The sequence below is a fragment of the Danio rerio genome, chromosome 21 (genome assembly GCF_049306965.1).
Source record: "Danio rerio strain Tuebingen ecotype United States chromosome 21, GRCz12tu, whole genome shotgun sequence".
Lineage (NCBI taxonomy): Eukaryota > Metazoa > Chordata > Actinopteri > Cypriniformes > Danionidae > Danio > Danio rerio.
This window is the reverse complement of record NC_133196.1, coordinates 15,468,781-15,491,869: the sequence shown is the minus strand read 5'-3', so window position 1 is coordinate 15,491,869 and position 23,089 is coordinate 15,468,781. Positions and strand designations below refer to the sequence as shown.

Here is a 23,089-nt window from a genome sequence, read left to right as displayed (position 1 = left end):
GTAGTCTTATGATTCTTTATAATCTGACAATGGGTGGTCATGTAAATGCACCAACTCGTTTTTTTTTATCGTAGGAAAGTGATAAACTGCCAAAGTATTAACTGATTGACAAAACTACTTATTTTTCTGTGACGCTGATTTCAGCAGGCAAGTAAACACATTAACCCACTTTCTGTCGGTTTATCGAAATGCACATATGTAATTTGTGATAGCAACTCACCCTTACTGCAGATTTAGGTGTATCCAGTTTACAGGAAGGGAGGAGGATATATTAGTCTGACATAAACTCAGATGGTTTTTTGACCCAAAAAATATACAAATGTGTTTTCATGTTGTGCAGTAGAAGTTCAACAGTCCAACTGCAGCATTTTGAGAGAATCATATTTGAGTCTTACATTTCCCAGAGCAAATTATTACATATTAGCATTACTAAATTAAACTGATTTATTTATGAATCAGTCTTCTAAACATTATTAGCTTACATTGCTGGCTTTTAGGTTTGCATGTAATTCAAGATGAGCAGTGTTTTCAATAATCAAAATTTTGAGAATTAGCAGAATCTTGATGTTCATGTATATGTCCTCGTTGTGTCACGAATGGAAGTATCCAACACGGGCTCATTGGAAAAAACGTCTATAATTTTTGTGATACCATTAAAATGCACTTATACTTTACTGCAGTTTCTAGATGTAGAAGTATGATGGCAAAAACTTTCTTTTCACACTAATGATATTTACAAGCACATATTAACCATAAGCAAAGGATTATTTTCGTGCAGTTCTTTGCATAACACAAAATAAATGGTGCATGTCCCCTCCCATCCGAGGGTTGTCCCCCCCAAAAAAAATTAATTGTTAAAAATAAAAACTCTCAATTGTGAAAAATATATGTGTATATATAGCTAAAATAATTGTCTAATTAGAAAGAAAACCGCATTTATCATTTAAAATGCATTTAGAAACAGTCAAGTTCCCCCTCCCCTTCCTCAGAGTGGTTCGGTCCACTGCGTGCTTTCCCTCATCTCAACTAGACACACACACACACACACCCCCACACACACACACACACGTCAGGTGTGTGGCTGCGGCTGAGTTAATGCTGAATTTCAGTAAGTAGGGGATTTTATTCACCTTAAATAAAGCGATTCTCCTCAATGTAGGTAATACAGACTCGGTCATTAATTAGTTGGCTATCTGACCAATCAGGGCAGAGCAGACAGTCGTAAAGGCGGGATTTCAAGAGGCTGGATCCTTGAACAAACCATTTTAGACACTGTATGAAATGTGTGAGACAGAGAAAAGTGAGAGAAGCGCTGATACTGCAGTTCATATTATGAGAATAATAACCTTTTAACCTTGAAAGGATGTAAACTTAAAGTAGGAGACTTACGAAGCAAAATTAGGAACCTTTAAAACAGCATAATAGGAACATTTCAAGTCTTCTAGATGAGATAAAACTGCCATTTCCATTCTCTTTCTGCCGGCATAAAATGTTCTTTCATCATGTCCTTTCACTTTTGCTTGGGGCTATCAATTCTTTTTTCTCCCCACATTATTGGCATTATTGGCTTTCCTAAGGTGACATTGTAGCATATCGTGCGCAGGTGTGGAATATGATAAGCTGTCTGTTTGTTGTTGTCCTCCATCTCTTCGTCTCCATCTCTCTTTCTCACCCAACAGTTTTCCATTGCTCCACTCATTTGTTGACACAGTCCATCAGACAGTGTCACAGTCAGCACTTTAGAGCAGCGATGGTGCATTAAGAATCTCCCTGCGAGGCGCTCTTTTATTTGTTAGTATTCACAGCAGGGACAAAGCTGCTTTTTTATCTTCTCCTCCAGTCTCTTAAAGCAGTAGATCTACCCAAAAAGGAAAATATCTCACTCTTATTTTGTTCCGAACCAGTATGGCTTTATTATGTTGACTCCATATTTTCATACTTATGAGTTCTTACAAAAATTATTTTATTTTATGTCATGAAAAGAGAATTTAAGTGTTTTTTTTTTATCTTATGGCAGGTTGACTACCTGTTATAACAGCATGACTATTTGTTTTAAAAGACCAAATCAGACACTGCCTGTCACGATCGGTGAAGGGAAAAAGGAGCGAGGACCCAAGCGCAGAGTGAAGTAGGATTTATTAATTAAAAAATAAAATAAAAGGCCAAAATAAACAACCCCGAGAGGGAAAACACTACTACAACAAACAATAAAACAAACAAACAAACAAACTTGACTGGGCAGGCACGACAAGGCAGGGCTGGACACAGCAGGACAGGTAAACATCGACAACATATGATGACGAACTCGCACAGGACAGCAGACATAAGGGGTTTATAAACTGTAGGAAATTAACAAAAAAAACAGATGAACATAATTAACTAATAATGGGTTAACAAGGAGGGTGGGACTAGACAATAGACGGGAGAGCGCATGACACAGAGAGACAACACAAGCCATGCGATCACATTACAAGAACATGCGGCCAATGAGAGAACTCATCAACCGCATGTTCATGACAAGACGAGCACAACACTGAAGCACACGACAAAAAGCACATGACCACAATGTAAACATCGGGCCACGTGCTTTGACAAAAGACGCAAGACACGAGCACACGGTAGATGAACACCTTACCGTGCGCTCACACATAAGCAACGCGTATGCTTCATCTCAGCGCCAACCAAAACTGAAACCAACTAGACGGAGGCGCCGAGAATAAAGCAGCGCGCTGCTGACAGAACAAACACAAACACTAGTACAAGAGCGCGCGCGTCTGACGGACGCAGTGCGTGCACGGCCACATCAAGCGGCAGCGCGCACACTCTGCGTACACCCTTGACGGCGCGCGCGCACACAGAGACAGAAACAGGACCAGACATGGGTAGTGTCAGAGCTCTGCTACCAAAACAAGAATTTACAAAGACCAGAGTGGCAGAACCCTGACACTGCCGGATCATGGCTCTAAAGACAAAAGTAATAATTTGGTATTATCAGGATTCCCGTGTTTCTTTAAAGTTCTTGAAAATACTTGAATTTAAGACATGATTTCTAGGCCTGGAAAATACTAAAAAATAAACAAACACTCACTGGCCGCTTTATTAGGTACACCTATCCAATTGTTCGCAAATTTTCAATCAGCCAATCACATGGCTGCAACTCAATGCATTTAGACTTGTAGGCATGGTCAAGACGATCTGCTGCAGTTCCAAACGAGCATTAGAATGGGGAAGAAAGGTTATGTAAGTGAATTTGAACGTGGCATGATTTATGGTGCCAAACAGGCTGGTCTGACTATTTCAGAAACTGCTGATCTACTGGAATTTTGATGCACAACCATCTCTAGGGTTCACAGAAATTGGTCCGAAAAAGAGAAAATATCCAGTGAGTGGCAGTTCTGTGGGCGCACTTGTTGCTGTCAGAGGAGAATGGCCAGACTGGTTTGAGCTGATAGACAAGCGACAATAACTCAAACATTACTACATACTAAGGTATGCAGAAAAGCCTCTCTGAACACACAACATGTCGAACCTTGAAGCAGATGGGCTACAGCAGCAGAAGACCACACCGGGTTCCCCAGTCACCAAATCTCAATCCAATAGAGCACCTTTGACAAGTGATGGAATGGGAGATTCACATCATGGATGTGCAGCAGAAAAGTGTGCAGTAACTGTATAATACAATCATGTCAATATGGACCAAAATCTCTGAGGAATATTTCCAGTACCTTGTTGAATCTATGTCAATCTATGATTTTGCGTTTATACAACAGTTTGACAGCATAATTGTGTATATAAAAACAAAATCAAACATGGAGAGTCTCAAAAACCCTTTTGTATGAGGAACTACTTTCTTCCGCGTTGGATTCAAATCATAAGCTAACAGTTAAACAGCTGAGCAAGCATCCTTTAAACTTTAGATTTGTAGTGTCTGCTTTTGCTGGCTGTGTGTGGGCGGAGTAGTACACAAAAGGTAAAGAGGCTGTATGGGTGCTGATATTACTTAAATATATCACGGCTATCAGCCAATCAGATTCGAGAACCAGACAAAACTGTTGTATAAATATATATATGTACATCACACACACACACACACACACACACACAGATGTGTACAGTATACTGTTGGGGATGTGAATCACAAAAAGTCCTTGAATTTGGTGTCCATGAGAAAATTGGAGCCCTGTATTGTTTTAGATATTAATTCTTAAAATATTAAAATGTTTGATTAAATATAGGCACACTTGGTAAGCATAAGAGACTTCTTTCAAAAAAACTGTTGAAAATGTACCATTTATCAACCCCATATTTTAATGAGAACATTTGGACAACTCTTGATGCTTGCATCATGATAATATTTATTTTATTTTATTTTTGTCTTTTTTAAAAGCTCAAAAGTCTGCATTTATTATAAGTTCATTAGAAATCAATAAAATTTGTGAATTTTTGTGTGATCAACATAAGAAAGAAAGTCATACAGGTTTGGAACAACATTAAACATTTTTAGTAAACTGTCCCTTTAACAAGAACACATTTGTTTTTTTCTCCTACATTTGTTTATGCTTCTGAATTGCATTATGTGACCTTGATCTTTCTTCCAACAACTTTTTAACCTTGAAAAGTTTGAAAAAGCTACTTTTATTAACATTTTAAGAGTGTAAAGTGAAATATCGTCTGGATTGGTGTTGAATATATTAAGGTACTAAAACCTTGCAATAAACTGCCAGAACATTTTCTGGTATTTTAGACTCTTTTCCTATACATTCACTTTATTAGGTACACCTTACTAGTACTGGATTGGACCCCTTTTTCCTTCAGAACTGCCTCAATCCTTCATGGTATAGATTCAACAAGGTACTGGAAATATTCCTTTAAAGATTTTGGTCCATATTGACATGATAGCATCACGCAGTTGCTGCAGATTTGTCGGCTGCACATTCATGATGCGAATCTTTATGCTCTATTGGTTTGAGTTCTGGTGACTGTAGAGGGCGTTTGAGTAATGTGTTTAACTATTGAGTTACATATTCAACATCAAAAAGATTCGACACAGCAGAAATCAACAACCCATAATGCAATTCCTAACCGGAAATAAGCAGAAAACACATGGAAACTGTTAATGAACAGATATTCATTCATTTTCTTTTCGGCTTAGTCTCTTTATTAGTCTGGGGTCACCACAGCAGAATGAACAGATGCCCTTCCAGCTGCAACCCATCACTGGGAAAGATCTATACACACTCATTCACACACATACACTACAGACAATTTAGCTTATCCGATTCACCTGTACCGCATGTCTTTGTATTGTGGTGGAAACTGGAGAACCCGGAGGAAACCCACGCCAACACGAGGAGAACATGCAAACTCCAAACAGAAATGCCTGCTGACCCAGCTGAGGTTCGAATCAGTGACCTTATTGCTGTGAGGCAGTCGTGGTACCCACTGCGCTACCGTGATGCCCAATAACAGATGTTTTGTATTGTTTTTTTATCTTTCCCCTTTTTCCCCTTTCTATTTAAAATGTTTTGTTCATTCCCAAGCATTTGGATTTAATTTGTTCCCCATAAAACAACTAGTCACCCAATTAAACAACCAAGGCTAATCCCAACCAACAAGAACCCAAAAAACCACATGCTCACGGAGCAGATTAACTGAAGAATAAATCCAAACTTTAGGCTTTGAATCATTTTTAGGGATTAACGAAGCACCACTGGTGTTTATTTGCATCTGAGGGAAACGGCTCACAAATAAGCAGTTTTATTTTGCTACACTTCAGATCTGGACTGCCATATTTTATTTTTTTTGCCACTCAAATAACTCAATAAACGCTCAGCAAAACTAGGTCAGAGATATGCAACAGCTCTCGCCTGCGGACACAAACTCTCGAACCGTTTCTGCAGTACATTGCGAGGGAGTCTGAGCTGCATTGGAAGTAGATACTGTGAAGAACAGGAAGTTCTGTGAGTTCAGTCTAATAAGACATTGTGCAGTTGCATTGGGGTGTGTGTGTGTGTAAAGCCAGCTTAGTGTATCTCTGTGTATGTGTGTGTGTTTGAAGAAAAGAGATGTCATTTCACACTCAGCTGACTTGGAGGCGTCCCGCAGAGCTGGTTGGTCTACACTTGATCTGTGGAGTGATAGTCAACATTGCAGACCATCAGAGGCCAATGAGGCAAACACCACTGGGACTTTTATCTCATCAACATGTTCTGCTGTATTGTGTGTTTCTGAGCAGGGATCTGACCATGTGGTTTAGACTAACCTAATCGAAGAAGCATTCATTCATTCATTCATTCATTCATTCATTCATTCATTCATTCATTCATTCATTCATTCATTCATTCATTCATTCATTCGTTTGTTTGTTCATTCATTCATTTTTTCATTCATTTGTTTATTTCATTTATTTGTTTGTGTTTGCATATCTGTTATTGTATTTATTTAATTATTATCCACTGTATCAATTTGTCTTTCTTACTAATTTATAACGTAATCCATTACTTTTTTTTCACATGTTAATATTTTTCCATTTACCCCTTTTATTGAATTACTTATTAATTGATTTGCACAATTATGTATTTACCCATTTTCTGTTCATTTGCATTTAACCATTCATCTTTCAATTATTCGTTTGTTTGTTTGTTTGTTTGTTTGTTTGTATTTATTTATTTATTTTACAGTTTTTGACTATTTATTTGCACATTTATGTTTATTTACACATTTATTTATTTACCTGTTTATTTCTTCATTTACAATTTTTTATTATAATTTATTTAATTATTTATATGTTTATAATTTAATTTATATATTTATAATTTATATATATATTTTCATCATTTTAAATATTTATTTATATTTAAATAATTATATTTAATAATAAAAAATACAAATATTAATTAATATCATAATAATTGTAACAATTGTAGCATTTTATATATTATTGTATTGTTCATAATTTATTTAATGATTTATATATTTAAAATGTATTTAATTACTTATATATTTATTTATTAATTTACCTATTTATAATTTATTTATATTTTTATAATTTATTTACTTATGTATTAATTATTTACGCCATATTTATTTATTTATTTATACATATATTATTAGTTTTAAAAAAAAAATTATAGTTAAATAATAATATTTTCTAATAAAATTATATGTTATAATTGTATCATTATATTTATTATTGTAACAATATAAATATAAATTATATAAAATTTATATATATATATATATATATATATATATATATATATATATATATATATATATATATATATATATATATATATATATATATATATATCCTCAGTGTATTAATCTTTTTATTGCTTTAATCTAAATAAGCTTCAGCTTCTAGGGATTTTTATTTTATGTAGACACCATGTGTGTTTGTGTGCAGCCATGAATGTTGACAGAGCTCTTTATCATATGGAGTGGAAATGTTAGCTTTTTCGCATGAATATATTGACATTCACATAACCGGCGCAGCCTTTTATCGCTTAGCGGACACGCTGGACTGATTGCAGCTCTTTCTCTTTCTGCCACAGGTGCTGAAAGGCAGCAAAAAGCTCTGCATGTCGGTGCGTTCTGTGGGCAGGATACCAGGCGGTTATATCACCAATCACGTCTACACCTGGGTGGATCCTCAGGGGCGCAGTGTGTCTCCTCCACCCGACCTGCTGGCGGAGCATCGCAGTGCCACCCTGCGCAGGTCCAACAGTCAGGGCCGCAGTCACATGCAGCTACTGCAGGATGGAGATGAGAAGAAGGTAACATACACATACAAACGCACACTTCTATAGTGCCTCCAGAGGTTGTTGAACTGTATAGATAAAATAATCAGTGGGTAAAATTTACACATTGTGACTACTGTTTGATATGGCTAAAAAGTCAATGATGTCATATTTATTACACTACTGTCCTCACACTGTAATGTTTAGAGTCATAGTGTAACCCCGCTGGTCTTACACCACCCAACCTGCTCCGAGCTGGTATCAAACCGACGACCTTCTGCATCCTCTAACAAGGTGGCACAGCACTTCACTAACTGGCCTCTGCTACACTCACCCCCCTAAACCTCACTCCCGGAGGTCAAAGGAGTGAGGTTTACATGCACAGCACTTCACTAACTGGCCTCTGCTACAATAACATCATTATTGTTCAGCTATGAAGTTGAGCAAACATGTTTACATAAACTCACTCGTGATGTGTGTGTGCACATCATGCAGTGTTCTAAGCTTCAGAATTTGCACTGTGGACTCCACCTTTTATGTCTGAATATTTGGGTATTCTTTAAAAAGATTGATTTCTGTTGAAATGATTCATTTCTTTTAAAATAAATTAACAAAATTTGTTGAATATATACTTGTTAGGCAGTGGCGCAGTAGGTAGTGCTGTCGCCTTACAGCAAGAAGGTTGCTTGGTTGCAGGTTCGAACCTCGCTCAGTTGGCGTTTCTGTGTGAAGTTTGCATGTTCTCCCTGCCTTCGCGTGGGTTTCCTCCGGGTGCTCCGGTTTCCCCCACAGTCCAAAGAATTGGTGAATTGGGTAAGCTAAATTGTCCGTAGTGTATGAGTGTGTGTTTGAATGTGGATGTTTCCCAGAGATGGTTTGCGGCTGGAAGGGCATCCGCTGCGTAAAAACTTGCTGGATAAGTTGGCGGTTCATTCTGCTGTGGCGACCCCGGATTAATAAAGGGACTAAGCTGACAAGAAAATGAATGAAATGAATGAATGTTGTTGGAGTAGTTTCCGGTTTCCAAAGTGGCTTTGTTTCTGTCCTTTAAGGTGTTGTGTGTAAGTTTTTGACTTTTCTAAAGCATGAAAAATACCTTAAAATTAAAGAAACATGCTCAATAAACATAGCTGTTTATCTGAAAAACAATGCTAAACTTTTAGCAATTAGTATACAATACTATTCTCTTCTAAAAATCTGGCTGCGTCCGAATTCTCTTACTAAAGTATGTATTACATTTGAATTAACTACTGAAAAGTACAAAAAGTACATGCTTGAGTATGAATGCAAGTAGTAAAGTGTTTCCTCAAGGATTTTTTCCAGCTGTGGTGGCAGGCCTTTTACACAGATCTTCCAACTACCTGTGGCATTATTTCAATGACAAATGTTGTGAGCGCAGAATTTCATGTTGAAATCGCATTCATGTAATTCACCTTATTCTTCACATACAAGCGGGCGCAGCCATTTGAATCTTTTTCAGCTTGAGACTCCTGGTCTTACTTACATTTTTAGAGGTTAAAAACGGCTTGTTCTGCTGCTTGATGTTGCAAACTGATATATTCTAGATATATGATTCTGCTTTGCATAGTCATGAACACACTTGTTTGTAGAGCAAGTAGTTTGACTGTTTCTGCTGTTTATAATTTCTAGTTTATTTCTCCCATAGACAACTGAATCTGAAGTTCTAAAACAATCGCAAAAACGAGTGCACTTCTGCATTAATGAATGAGGTCAATACAAGCATGCGAATCTCCGATTTCCTTTGTTTGTGCACAAAACTTCTTGCATGCCTTCAAATAAATGCTGCTGAAGTGCAATTTAGTGCGTTTATGTAACAAGTATGTCTTAAACATTTATTATATTTGCTACAAATATTTCTGAGTGTATTCAATAGACCTACAGAATGGCATTAATGCGTCCTGAAATAAAGTGAAGTGACCATAAATAATTATGGAAACTGTGTTCATCATAACTGAAAGCTACATCGTGTTTGCTGGCCTCATGCATCGCCCAGCCCTGTACATGTAGGTCAGTCAGCATGTCACCTTAAAGGGTTAAACAAATAATGCACAGCACTACTATGATTACCGAAAAGTTTGCTCTAGTGTAATTTACTTCAATTTTTATACTTTTTAGAGCGATTAAAAGGTGTTGATCGAGACAATATGATGTAGAAGTGGTGGGAATAAATTTTGGTCTTGCTGAATCCATGCAGTATGAATGGAATTCTGATATACTACATCCACCATTTGTCATTATCACTTGACCTACCAGCAACAGTTGTCGTTTCATTCCCATTCATGAATTCTCTCACGTGGCATAATGGGATAGTGTTCATTGGATATGCACTTCAGAATCTCACCTTCTCGGATACTGTTTTCGTATTCTATGAATTCAGACATACTACTTGGCTTGTATATTGTTTTTAGCATACTATGTAGTATGGAAGTAAGCGATTTTGGACGCAGCCTGTGTGATTCGTGTTGGAATGTCTGTCTTTGTTTTGGTCTGAGTAACTCTGCCAGTTTACCCAATTATATATCAGCACCCTAGGTTGGCTTGGTAGAAAACACTGGGTATTTCTTTTCAGTCATGAAGGCTTCCTTAACATACGTGGGCGCAGACAAAAAGTAGCAGTCTCTGAAACGAAACGCAGATACAGAGTTACAACAATCCACATCTGGTGGTTTATAATCAGCAAATATTCCAAACACAAACATTGGCTCATCAGGCACACTCGCTGCTGTTTGTGTCATCAATCTGGCAACCCAAGACTGCATCCAGTCATAGCAGGTAAAAAAAAGCACCTCTTGAAAATGTTTAACTTGGACTGCAATACCAAGTTCAAGCACTTGTGTCAATCCTACACTCTTCACCTTTAAGAATACAAACAAACTAATCAAATAAACCTTCATTCCAACTCCAAAGCAGAATGTACTGTAAAGAGAAGTTTGCTCGAATGTTGCATGTATTTACAGCTTGGTGGCTTCAATAAATGCTTGTCATTTTAAGTGCTCCACTGCTGTAAGATTGAGCATGGAAATGATTTTTCACTCGTGCGTAAGGGAGGTGCACATGAAGAATGAAATTATGTTTATGCTATAATTTTCGTAAACCAAAGCTCTTTTTCATGTTTGTGGCATCCGATGACAACCTCAATGACACTGAAGTGCAGTTGGACTGCTGCCCTTTTATCTATGAGTCATCATTTATCTGCTGTCACACACTCTGGGCTAACTATCTGCGATCTGCTACGCTAGCTAATGGACAGTAGCGCTTTAAGACCGGGTTTCATAAATGGTTCACCTGGGATGTTTTTATTCACTTCTGATAAGCGCTTTGTGCTGACCTGATTTGATTAGAACTGCATCAAGATGTGTGTGTGCGTTTGCGAAATAGTCCATTTGCATTTTACAGAAGTCTTTCTGGTGAGCTTACGCAATGTGCATTCGGCTGATAAACTCTCGATGCCGATGCATTTCCATTTAGAACAATACTGTCTATTAGAAGCCAAATCCAAAACCGACGGATTAGTGTTTTGGGGTTTAGGTGTCTTTTTTTATCAGGCTGTTATTGAATATGTATTAAGAGGGAGCAAATACGAGAGTCTCTTCCACAGTTACTCAGTCTCCGTCAGACCTGAACCAAACTAAGATGTCTGCAGTTGTACACAGGTGCTTAGTTTTGAATTTTAAACAATGTGAATTAAATATATAAATCAGTGAAGGGTGAGGGGGAAAAATGTTTTGTTTGCACGTTGTTATTCGCTTAAGGAGCTGTGAACACACAGCATTCGTCCAACAAATGAAACAATCCATCATTGTACATTGTCCGTTTTGGCTCGTTTTAAAAATTAAGAGGCTTTCCCAAATTAGTTTTACTGCTATTTCTGACCTCTATCATTTGTTGTATTCTCATGTGTGCTATAATTACTGTAGTTAAACTCACAGGGATTTGTGTGTGTCTGTACATGTATAAATGTCTGCCACATATGGCATTAAAATACCACACAAAATTGGAAGTATTTCAACCATTGTTAAATTCTAGAAGATTTCCAGGGGACGTGTGTGGTAAAAACTTTAACATTATGCATAGAATGTCATTGTGAAGAGACAGCCATTGTGTTTACAGCTGTGACAAGTGTCCCTTATCATTTTACGGTATACAGCAGTGGTCCCCAACCTTTTTACCACAGTGGACCGGTCGTAGCTTGACAGTTTTACTGCAGCCTGGGTGGGAATGAGGGAGTGCTAGTGCTAGGGGACCATCAAATGTTTTCTCAGTGGATGACAAGCGGACAAAACATTGCTGCAACTCTAAAACAAGTTTTATTTATTGAGAAAATTAAAAAGCACTGCAGTGTTTGTCTTAAATAGTTAGTCTACCGAAATGTGTAAATTCCATATAAAATATAAAGCTGATCGGTCATTTCACAGCATTCTGAAGATGTATTCAACTGGGTGTGCCTGGAAAGCATTGCTCCCACACATCACTCTTTTATTAGAAATAACAAGCTTGCACACGAAAAAGATGCAATATGTGAACGGCCGCTGTCATTCGCGATCTCTAGCACTTGATCTTCTTGCACAGATACGCTAGATTTACCTGATTTGTTGATAAATGGGTTGTGGATCCATTCCTTTTCAGTTTGTGGGTCTTTTACTGGGTCTCTTCCTCTTCGCAAGGAAACATTTCAGAGATGTCTGTTTCTTACTCATTTTGCTGCTTGTGGGCTAAGTCTTGGTGATCAGGCAACCAAAATGTAACTGAGAGAATATGTTCATTTCTAAAAATAAAAGATTGTTTAGACTCAAATAGTAACTAAAACAGAAATAACTAATGATTTCTTGTGGGGCCAGGTACCAATTGATCCACAGACTGGTACCCGGGGTTGAGGACCACTGGTATACAGTACAGGTTAACAGTGTAGAATTTTAAATTAAGTTTTACCTGCCAGTGTAGTTTAGAGTCCCAGCAGAGACACACATCATATTACATTTATATTAGGTTAGATTTAGGTCACCGGTATTTTAGGACAATTTTATTTTGACGTCCAATAATGATATGAATTGACGTTGAAATTTTGTTGTTTTTGGGTTGTAATGGAAAGTGACCAAAATCCAACGTCAAGCCAACATCTTAAACCAATATTGACGTCAAATACTGACATTTATTCAAAAGGTATGGCAACTAAAATCCAACATCTGATAGACGTCATAGTGGTAACATCCAGCAGCATTAACCTGTAACAATGTTAGACGTTGTTATTTTGTTGTTTTTAGGTTGCATTGGAAAGTAATCAAAATGCATTGTCTGTCTGACATTGGACATTGATATTAGCCTGACGTTGGGTCGACATCAACCCGATTTTCATTTCCAAAAAATTGCAATGTCCCTTGACATTGGAGCACAACATCAATCTGAAGCCATGCTTTTTTCACTATTTATACGAAAAACATAGTCTGTGGTTTACATAACACAACAATACTTCAACATGTGTGGACATGCCAATATCAAAAATGTAAATTTTTCTTGTCTTATGTTTATATTCTAAAAAAATATGCATCCCTATAGTCACCTGGGATGTTCTGTCTATGTAAATATTATTTAAATGCTATTTTTATTTTTATTTTTGTCAATTATTCCTTTAAGGTTACATTTACATGACAACAACGCAGCCAAAAACTGAAAAGTTGTCATAATGACCCCCATATGCTGTATTACATACGCCGGGGGCCTGTTTCAGAAAGAAAGTTAAGTGAAAACTCAGAGTATTTTAACCCTGAAATGAGAGAAACTCTGGGTTTTCCGTTTCAAAATGGCAGGTTTGTTAAACTCTAGAAAGCAGGGTAAGTCAAGCCTGTTTCTAAAAGAGAGGTAACTTTAACTCAGAGTCAGTTACTGTGGTAACTTACTCTGTGAACCTAACCTGGTCAGGAGCAGGTTTTATTCTCCAAACTCAGAGTTTCTGTCGGTCTCCACCCCTTTTTAAAAGATGAAGCGGTATTTCTCGCCTTAGCCTTACGCTTCCACCCACCTATTTTAATGCTCATTTTGGATACGTGCATAAAAACGATTGATGGAAACATCATGATGCACTTAACTTTTGAAAATATGCATAAAAAACACACGCATAATTGAGCAGGATAAACTTTTATTCAATAGAAAATATGTGCATAAACTACGATGTAAACACTTACTGAACAAATTACAGAATGTACATTGAAAAAAGGTCATCATATGATGATGAAAATGGGTATGAATGGACAAACCAGCAGGCTGAGCACACTGTAACACGTCTTAAATGTTGTTTTAGTGATTCTAAAATGCCTTAACTGTTTCAGTATTAGTGTATATAATTACCTCCGAGCATCTGGAGCGTGTCAAGAGTCTCCGCATCTCATGGCTTCAAAAGCCCCCACGTGTTCATTGTCTTCTAAGGCGTAAGTACGTTTATTAAATAAATAATTGACACAGCTTCTTCTACCACAGTAAATTCTGTTTTTACTGTTGATATTTGGCACCAGTTAATCAGGAAGTGACGATTTTGTTCTATTGACTCGTTGGATGGCAACGCTGCTTTATTCGCATCGTTTATAAAATATTCCAGTTTTGCACATAAATTTATGTAACATATTTGGATGGAAACATAGTTATTGCCTACCTTTTAGTCACACTCAGATCAATAAATAATTAGCTTAAATTCTTTGACCTTCGACTTGTACTGTAACTAGATTAATGGGATTATTAATCTTTCTAAAAATTGTGTTATATCAAACTCTATCACTTGAGCAAGAAAAAAAGGCAGACACACAAGTGCACTGTTAAATCTATTAAAACTGATAAACGTGTGTAAAAGTTTAGAAAAAATGTATAAACATCACACATTACATTACTTATTTTATTATACTTAAATATTTAAATATTTTAAATGTAAAATTACGCATTAGCTTGAGCAGCTGTTTTCCCAGGCTGTCTCTTTTTCACTGATGGTTGCTTCTTTTTAAAAATATATATACTCATATTTGCTATAACGTTGCATGATCGCATCAAGTTCAGCTCAAAACTTTCCAATTTTAGTATTAAAATGTTATGTTTACAGCCTCTAAGACTAATTTTGCTGATTGTTATGTATCTCCTTGGATAAAATGTCACTGTCAGTGTTCACTGTAAAATGTAGGGTTCCACACAATTCCTTCATGTTGTCCCAAAACAAATCAATTAAGTTAACTGTTTTTTTTTGTTTTGTTTTTTTACAAATTTAAGTGGATTGAACACTAAAAATAAAGTTGTCCCCCTAAAAAACTTAAGAATTGTGTTGTTTCAACTCATTTAAAAATGTAGTTTGAACAAGCAGCAAAAAGAAATAAAAAAATGTTTTAAAAGAAATGTAGCTCAATGTATTCGTCTTTTAAAACAATAAACTCTTAAGATACTGTTTATACTGTCCAGTTGTCACCTGATGTCCACAAGGAAAAAACTATATGTTAAGAATGCTCCATTTAAAAAATTTTGCCAAATGTTTAAAATACAGTAAAAAAAAAAAAAAATACTACTGTAGAATGAATTTTTTAAAACCATGATCTGATCCAACTAATTGTTTTTATTCTGCTGATACCATGTCCTGATCTGATACTTGTGTTTTTCCTATATGTGAGCTTTTTTTACATTTAAGGTTACTTTGTACTTTAATTTTGTGCATATATTAACATGTAAATACTGTTGCTCTTTAGTGCGTTTAAAAAAATGAAATAACCTATTTATTACTGTTGTCATTATTTTATGAAAGGAACAAACTGTGTATCCAAATCTCTGCCATTTTGAAATTTTGGCATCACTGCAGTTAAACTTCATTCAAGCCAATACTTTAAGAAAACTGATGGAGTAAATCTCAAAACTGTATTAAATATGTGCCATTTATCTTCCCAAATCACAATAAAAATCACTCTAATACTCGTGTTCAAAAAGCATTTCTCAATATTAGATATTAAAAACAAAGCTCCCCAAGTTATTCCGCACCCTCTATAACTTCTTGTTTTCTCATCTCCACGTCAGAATTTGTTAAATGTGATTATAGGGAGAGTTTTATGAGCTGTGCATCCAGGTGTAAATCTGCCAAGGCCATTGGAGAGCACGTTCTCTTTTTCGGGCCCCGCGGCCGTTGAGAGCGAGTGCAGAAGCGTAGCGCACCGACTTCATCAGTACTGCACAGCGCAGCAGAAATCTCCCTCGATTTACTACCCTGCTTGCTCAGTCTCACATCGTGGCAAAGCAATTTGCAGGCTAATTCTGACAAATTCCCGGGCACCGAAAAGAAAGTTGCATAGAAAGCCTTCTCAAAAGAAGAATAAAAAATAAATACATACTAGTAACCATTCATGGGCAAGACATTCATAAATGTGTAGCATTATAAACAATGACACACACACAAAATACTGTTCAGCCTTACACCACTTTAACATTTCAGACTAGCACATCGATTTCATAATGTGTTCATGCAAATGTTTCTGTTATTTGTTTTTAATTTTGTTTTGTCCTGTCTTGTCTTGTTTAGTTTCATCGTTTCTTGTCTTGTTTTATTTTATCTTGTTTTGTCTTGTCTCATTTGTTGTCTTGTTTTGTCTCGTTTCTTGTTTTGTTTTGTCTCGTCTCATTTCTTTTCTTGCTTTGTCTTGTCTCATTTATTTTCTTGTCTTGCTTTGTTTTGTCTCGTTTCTTGTTTTGTCTCATTTCTTGTTTTGTTTAGTTTCTTAGTTTTGTCTTGTTTGTAGTTTTGTTTTGTTTTGTCTTGCTTTGTCTCGTTTCGTTTCGCTTAGTTTTGACTTGTTTCGTGTCTTGTCTTGTATGGTTTTGTTTTGTTTTGTTTCTTGTTTTGTTTTGTCTTGTCTTATTTCTTGTCTTTTCTTGCTTTGTTTCTTGTTTTGTCTTTTTTCTTTTATTTTTTGTTCTGTTTTGTCTTGTTTCTTGATTTGTTTTGTTTTGTCTTGTTTCTTGTTTTGTTTTGTTTCTAGTTTTGTATCGTTTCTTGTTTTGTTATGCTTCTTGGTTTGTCTTGTTTCTTGTTTTGTTTCTTGTTTTGTTTTGTCTTGTTTTTTGTTTTGTCTTGTTTCTTGTTTTGTATTGTTTCTAATTTTGTCTTGTTTCTTGTTTTGTTCTGTTTCTAGTTTTGTCTCGTTTCTTGTTTTGTTTCCTGATTTGTCGTTTCTTGTTTTTTTTTTTGGTACCTTGTTTCTAAAGGTACTTTTTTGTACTTTTTAGGTACTAGCATGTGCCCTTTAAGCATAAAGAGTACCATTCAAAAGGGTATTGTCCTAGAGACAGCTTTTAAACCTTTATTTCGGAGAATTTAATTTCATGTTTAATTGTTTTGTGTTTAATTTTATGTTTTGCTTTGTTTTATGTTGTTTTGTTTGTTTGTTTGGTTTTATGTTTAGTTTTATGTTTAGTTTTATTTGATGTTGTTTAGTTTATTAGTTTTTTGTTTTTTGTTTTAATAGAATAGAGCAGAAGCTTTAAATGTATCCTTTACCTTATAAACAACATTAATGTTGCTTGGTAAAAAAAACCACATTGTTTAACTTTGATGTTTAATGCCGACAAATGATGTATATTCAGTAAATCCCCATTCTTAATTCTTAATAGGTTTGCTTTAGTTCATGAGGATGTGAATATTATTTCAACTTTAAAGTCTATATATTTTGAGTCACTCCAAGATTGTGATATCAAGGAACATTAAAGTCTGTTGTGTGGACGTTATTCTTGTTCAAAGGCAATATAGATCATCTGCAAATGATATCAGCAAGGATGTTTAATAATCAACATGTTTACAGCAGATGGAAATGTTTTTTTTTTCTTTTCTTTTTGTTATACAGTAATGTGAAATTGTGCAATTTGTGTTCATCTAGTGTGCATTGAATGTACATTTATAGATATGTACCATCATAATCAACGACACACAGAAAACAACAGAATGGTGGACTCACGCCACCTTGACCTTTTGGATGGTTTGTAATAACATTTAAACAGCTGGCGGGCAACAGATGCTTTTTTTTTGGTGGGTGCTGTGTTTGGATAAGCTGAAGCTGCCACATTGATCTGCCTATGGTGACCCCGGCTGATTGTCTCGGCGGGCTTTCCGTGATGCATTCTAATCACAGCACTATTGTTGCTTTTGTGCAAAGGTTGTGGAGTCACATTAGTCCTTCTGCTGCTTCAGCATAACTGTCCTTTGCCAAGGCACATAGGTTGTTAGAGGAAAGAATTATAGTTGTAGGACATGGCAAAGGCTGCTCTGAATTTGAGAGGTGAATTTGTAGGTGGGAAATGTTTTAATTTCCTTGTCATGTTTCAGAAAGCCTGTGTGAAGTGTTCAGACACTCCAGGCACACTTCGGAAAGTCTCCATCTCATTTAATTATATAAATGTCAAAACAAACACAGACATGGAGCACAGACAGTTTTTTTTTAGATGTGATAATATAATGACACCACTTTTCCCCGCAGGTATACCCATCTAAATTATAGATTAATTGACATGTTTCAGTTATTTGAGATAATCGTGGTAATTGTGCAGTGTGAATTTCAAAGAAGGGAAAGTTGAGCACATAAACAAATGGTAATTAAGCATTCAGTTGCATAATGGTAAAAAAACAAAACAAAACAAAAAAAAATTCATTGTTAAAAATTATTAAAGCTATTCTTGGTTCAAAGAGTTTTACACAAATTTAATGACAGAGGACATTGGGCATTAATTTTGTTTCTGCACAGAAACTATAATATAATAGAAACTAGGGATGCCACAGTTCTCAATATAATATTGAACCATTAAATACAACCTCCACCGTTCAATACGCGCTTGTGAATTGCTGTTTTCTCGGTTTTGCGTTTAAATTATTTATGTGCGTTTTATATCTCCCCGAATTGACTGTGTGTGACTGTAAGTCCATGAGCTGAGATACGGAAACTCGTAAATATCCGAGTAAATATCCAATCACTATGCTCCAAAGTTAGGGGGCGCTTGACATTGCACTGAAAGGCACGCACAACTCTTACCATGAAATGTTGTCTACTGTGTGCGCCCGGACAGAGGCAAGCGCGTTGCTCCGCTTGTGCGCGCATAAATGAATTCTTACATTAGAAATAACAAACTTGCAAGCGGAAAAGACATGATATGGGAATGGCCGCTGCTATAGTTAATCTGGTGTGCGTGCGTATAAGCCTCGGTGTACATACTTGGAACTTTAAACTAGTGCACAGTTGGCCACTTGCCATAACTTTTCCGTGCAACAGAAATGTGGCTTAGAGAAGCCTTTATGATTAATTAACTGTGACAAATTAAAGCGCAGTTAATAGTGAAATCAGCTAATCCTTGCATCCCTATTAATGATTGCAGTGCATTGTACAAAAGGCATTTTCTACAAAACATCCAAATGTTTTCGGCTGTCCACACCACTCGCTTTTGGTGACTCACGCCCTGCGCAGCCTCTGCAGCTCATACTGAATTGAACAGACGCACAACACTTCATAGCTATAGCGGCCGTTTTTCGACTGAACTAAATTTATTTCTATGTCTTGGTCATACTATTTGGAGGGCCAGAACAAATTGCTTCAGCGGCTGGGTTCGGCCCGCGAACCGCCAATTGAATAGCCCTGGACTACAGTCTCGCATTTTTTCAGCACGAAGATAATTAAGATGGTTTATTTATGTTAACTTAAGTACAAATAGGCTATGTTTTTTTTTTTAAATGGCCAATTTATCTTTATTAACTTCACATGTATGTTTATTTTCAAAATGTAGGATTTTATGTGTTCCCCAGTATGTGCATGGGCTACCAGCAGCTGTGAGATTTCAGTGTTCATTTTTTTATATATACAATAAACTAGGAACTAGTGTATTTTTCTTGGCTTTTAAGTAAAACAAAATGAGTATTGCAATAAATCGTTTTTATTTTTTTACTCCTTAACCTCTCACTGTTCCTGTTGCCTATAGAATTAAAAAATTCTATAGGCAACAAGCCATGTCGTGTCAAGCCATGAAAACCGAACCGAACCGAAAACCGTGTTAAAAAAACCGAGATATGTATTGAACCGTAAGCTAACTGTGTTGTTGCAACCCTAAAAGTCACTATTTTTTTGTAATTTTGTTGAGTGTTATATATATATTTATATATTTATATAAATTATATATTTATACAAATATTTATATATTTATTTATTTATATATAAGTGTAACTATCAATAAAAACTTCAATAGTTGCTACTTTTTCTAAAATAATGTTCTTTTATATTGTAGTAATAGTTGAATTGATCACAAATATTAACATCAGTATTTTGGTATTGATATTAATATTGACATTTTAGCCTCTCGTAGGGCACCAAATAAAATGTAGTGATCATTTCTATGATTTTACTCAAATAGTAAAATTAAGAATATTTATATTAATATCGAAATTTTGGTCACTCCACTTGTAAGGTGCATAAAAAACAGATAAATAACTCCTTTCATATGGGGCATCAGACAGCTTTGATTGTGAAAATAATAATTAAAAATAAAATATTGTTAATTAAAATATACAAATGTAAAGGTGTTTATAATCTGGCCAAATCTGAAGGATAATGAGATCATCATACTTTTAGAGCCTTGAGGCTGGCTCACACGGTGTGCGTTTTTTTTTTTTTTAATAAACCTGAACGATTGTAGCATGTCAGACTGCATGAGCATGTCACACTGTGAGATCTCAGCTGTCAGAAAATCAGACTGAACGTCAATGAAGATACGCCAAACACAAAATAAAATGCCCCAGAGTTTGACGTCATCCACCTGTGACATTTTCACTATCCCTGTTCTGAAATGATTCCTCATAGCAAACGTAAACAATCAGTAGCAGTAATTTTGCACACAGCTTGTCTAAATAAAACCAGGAATAAAAAGAAGAAAAAATAACTGTTTTGACATTTCTCAGTGGTCATATCAATTGTCACAAGGATTGCATCATTGGATTCTGCGCTCCTATTGGTTCTTGGATTGACGCTAATCGCAGTTGTTGTCACACTGCAGGAAAGTGCCTGAAATCTTCTGACACTGCCAGAACTTCATCGGCGAAAAAATCTGATTGTAACGGGCATTAAGCGGCTGTCTGTGAACATGTCAAACCAATGATCAAATATCACAGATTTTAGCCTAGGATTTCAGGAATCTTTTAGGATTTCCCAAATTTGTCTCAGATGCCAATATCGTGGCTGAAATCTCACAGTGTGAGCAGGGCTTTATATTGTATCAGCACGAGGAAGACACAATTGCAATGAACAATTATTAACAAAAGAATCAACAAGTGTAACTAAAATGACTAAATCTACCGTAAATGAAGTGCATAGGCATGAATCATGAAGATGGTTAGATTAGGTTGAGAATTGTGATTTATAGCTCTTTTTATATTTTCTAAAGAAAAGCTAGAGTCTGATAAGGTAAACCTTATTCTAAAATAACAAACAACTGAGGAAGTTTTGTTATTAACGGATATTAGTTATCAACATCTCATTAATTAGAAAATCTTTTACTGAAACGCACTATGCCAAGGTCTCTTTTAGAGAGTTGGAAAGTAGCATATTTACGCTTCTGCTGTTGATACAGTGGTTAGAAGAAGCTGGATCTTCTTGCAGGTCTTGATGCATGGAACAAGCAGATGTAGCTCTCTTGAGAGAAGAGCTTTGAGAAGATAAAATCTGGAGATTCTGAAACATGAAGGATTTCTGGAGGTGGTGGTTCTGATGTCGAGGACACTTTGATGTCTTAATTCTTGAAAGTAGAGGTCAGTGAAATCTGAGACATGCAGATTTCTGGAGGTGGTAGTCCTGAAGCATTGGTTTCAGACGCCTTGGAAAAAGCACTCCGAATCCAATCACCATCCAAACTCCTTGCTGGAACACGCAGCAAAGTTCTGAAATCTTTGAGCAATTTGGATAGCCTGGAACATTCTGAAAATCCCTTTGTTATATATTCAGGGGTGTAACGCTTGCATTGAAAACCACAAAAATTGTGCACCACCGCTACTACCTTGTGTATCACCACTACACACGGTGTATATCACCACGCATGTGTACAACCACCACACAAAGTGTATCACCCCTCTCTTCCCTGTGTAAAAGAAATGTTTTATCCTTTCTCTGGAAGGCGGAATTGAAAAGATGGTACCTTTCAAATCCAGCATTGTGATTGGATGATCTTGTGGGGTGGTCACTGGAGGGTGTAATCCATAGTGTGACCGGCATTTGCAAAGTCATAGTCCACTTAAATATTTTCCTATGCATAATTCACTTTCCAAACCACTTCTAGTATGCCCAGGGCATTGTTCTGAATATTTAAAGTCTAAACATCACTATGTAATGTTGATCTTTACGTAAACATTCATAAAATAAGCAAAATTTCATACAGTGGAGTATTAAAAACAATGCATATTAAATATATACATGATTATTTGAATCTAAATGTAGTGAAATATTCCCTTTTGTGTCTCTTAACTGTTAAACATAATTTGGGAAATATTTGAAAAAGAAAAGGGAAAATAACTGGAAGGCAAATAATTTTGTATGTTGACAGTTTGGGCTTCGTATCGTATTTGTTGGCCAGAAAATTTAGATTTATATCAAGATGTTTTAGTCTAGAAAATAAAAATACGTATAAATACATTTAGATGACTTACTTTAGTCATTACTTTTGGAATGTGAGCAGGCTTTCAACCAGAACAAAAAATGTTTCTGTAATCATCACCTATTGCACCTTTAAGCATTTTTATGAGATATTTCAAATTGCACATAATAATAGCTGGATGGAAACATAGCTAATCTCTTATTCTCCGCAGGTAAATCTGGTGCTGGACGACGGCCGCTCTCTGGGTCTGATGATCCGCGGAGGAGCTGAATACTCTCTGGGTATCTACATTACAGGTGTGGACAGAGGCTCTGCAGCGGAGTGTGGAGGGATTAAGGTACAGTCTTTCACTCACTTGCTTTTCATTTTTATTGATTTTGGATTAATTTGTCTTATTGTGATCTCTAACTATCTTGCTGTTTAGTGTATGTCACACTCCATTTCATCTGTTTGTTGTTCCACAACTCTTTGAAATGTTAATTTAGATTTTTTCTTTCTAAACATTTAGGGTTTTCTTTGTCACTTTCGGTCTTTTGTGTCAGGGTTTGCTACATTGGAAAGCCCATGAGGAAAACAGCTTAGTTCACAGACTACATAATGTCTTCATGAAAATGCAAAGGTTTTCTGTGAGTTTGCTTTTGATTTACGAGGTTGGTGGTTAGACTATAGCATTAGCTCAGTGTAAAAAAAGTCAATAGAAA

At 36.0% G+C, this 23,089-nt stretch overlaps 1 protein-coding gene across 4 annotated transcripts in view; it reads left to right on the top strand.

The window, feature by feature from the left end:
* The window catches only part of whrna (whirlin a), a 193,800-nt gene that overhangs the window by 85,888 nt on the left and 84,823 nt on the right, over positions 1-23,089 (top strand). For all 4 annotated transcript variants that reach the window (XM_073935094.1, XM_002665922.8, XM_073935093.1 and 1 more), the window contains exons 3-4: positions 7,557-7,778; positions 22,600-22,725. In XM_073935094.1, the coding sequence (XP_073791195.1) occupies positions 7,557-7,778; positions 22,600-22,725 (348 nt within the window). The remainder of the gene's footprint in view (positions 1-7,556; positions 7,779-22,599; positions 22,726-23,089) is intronic.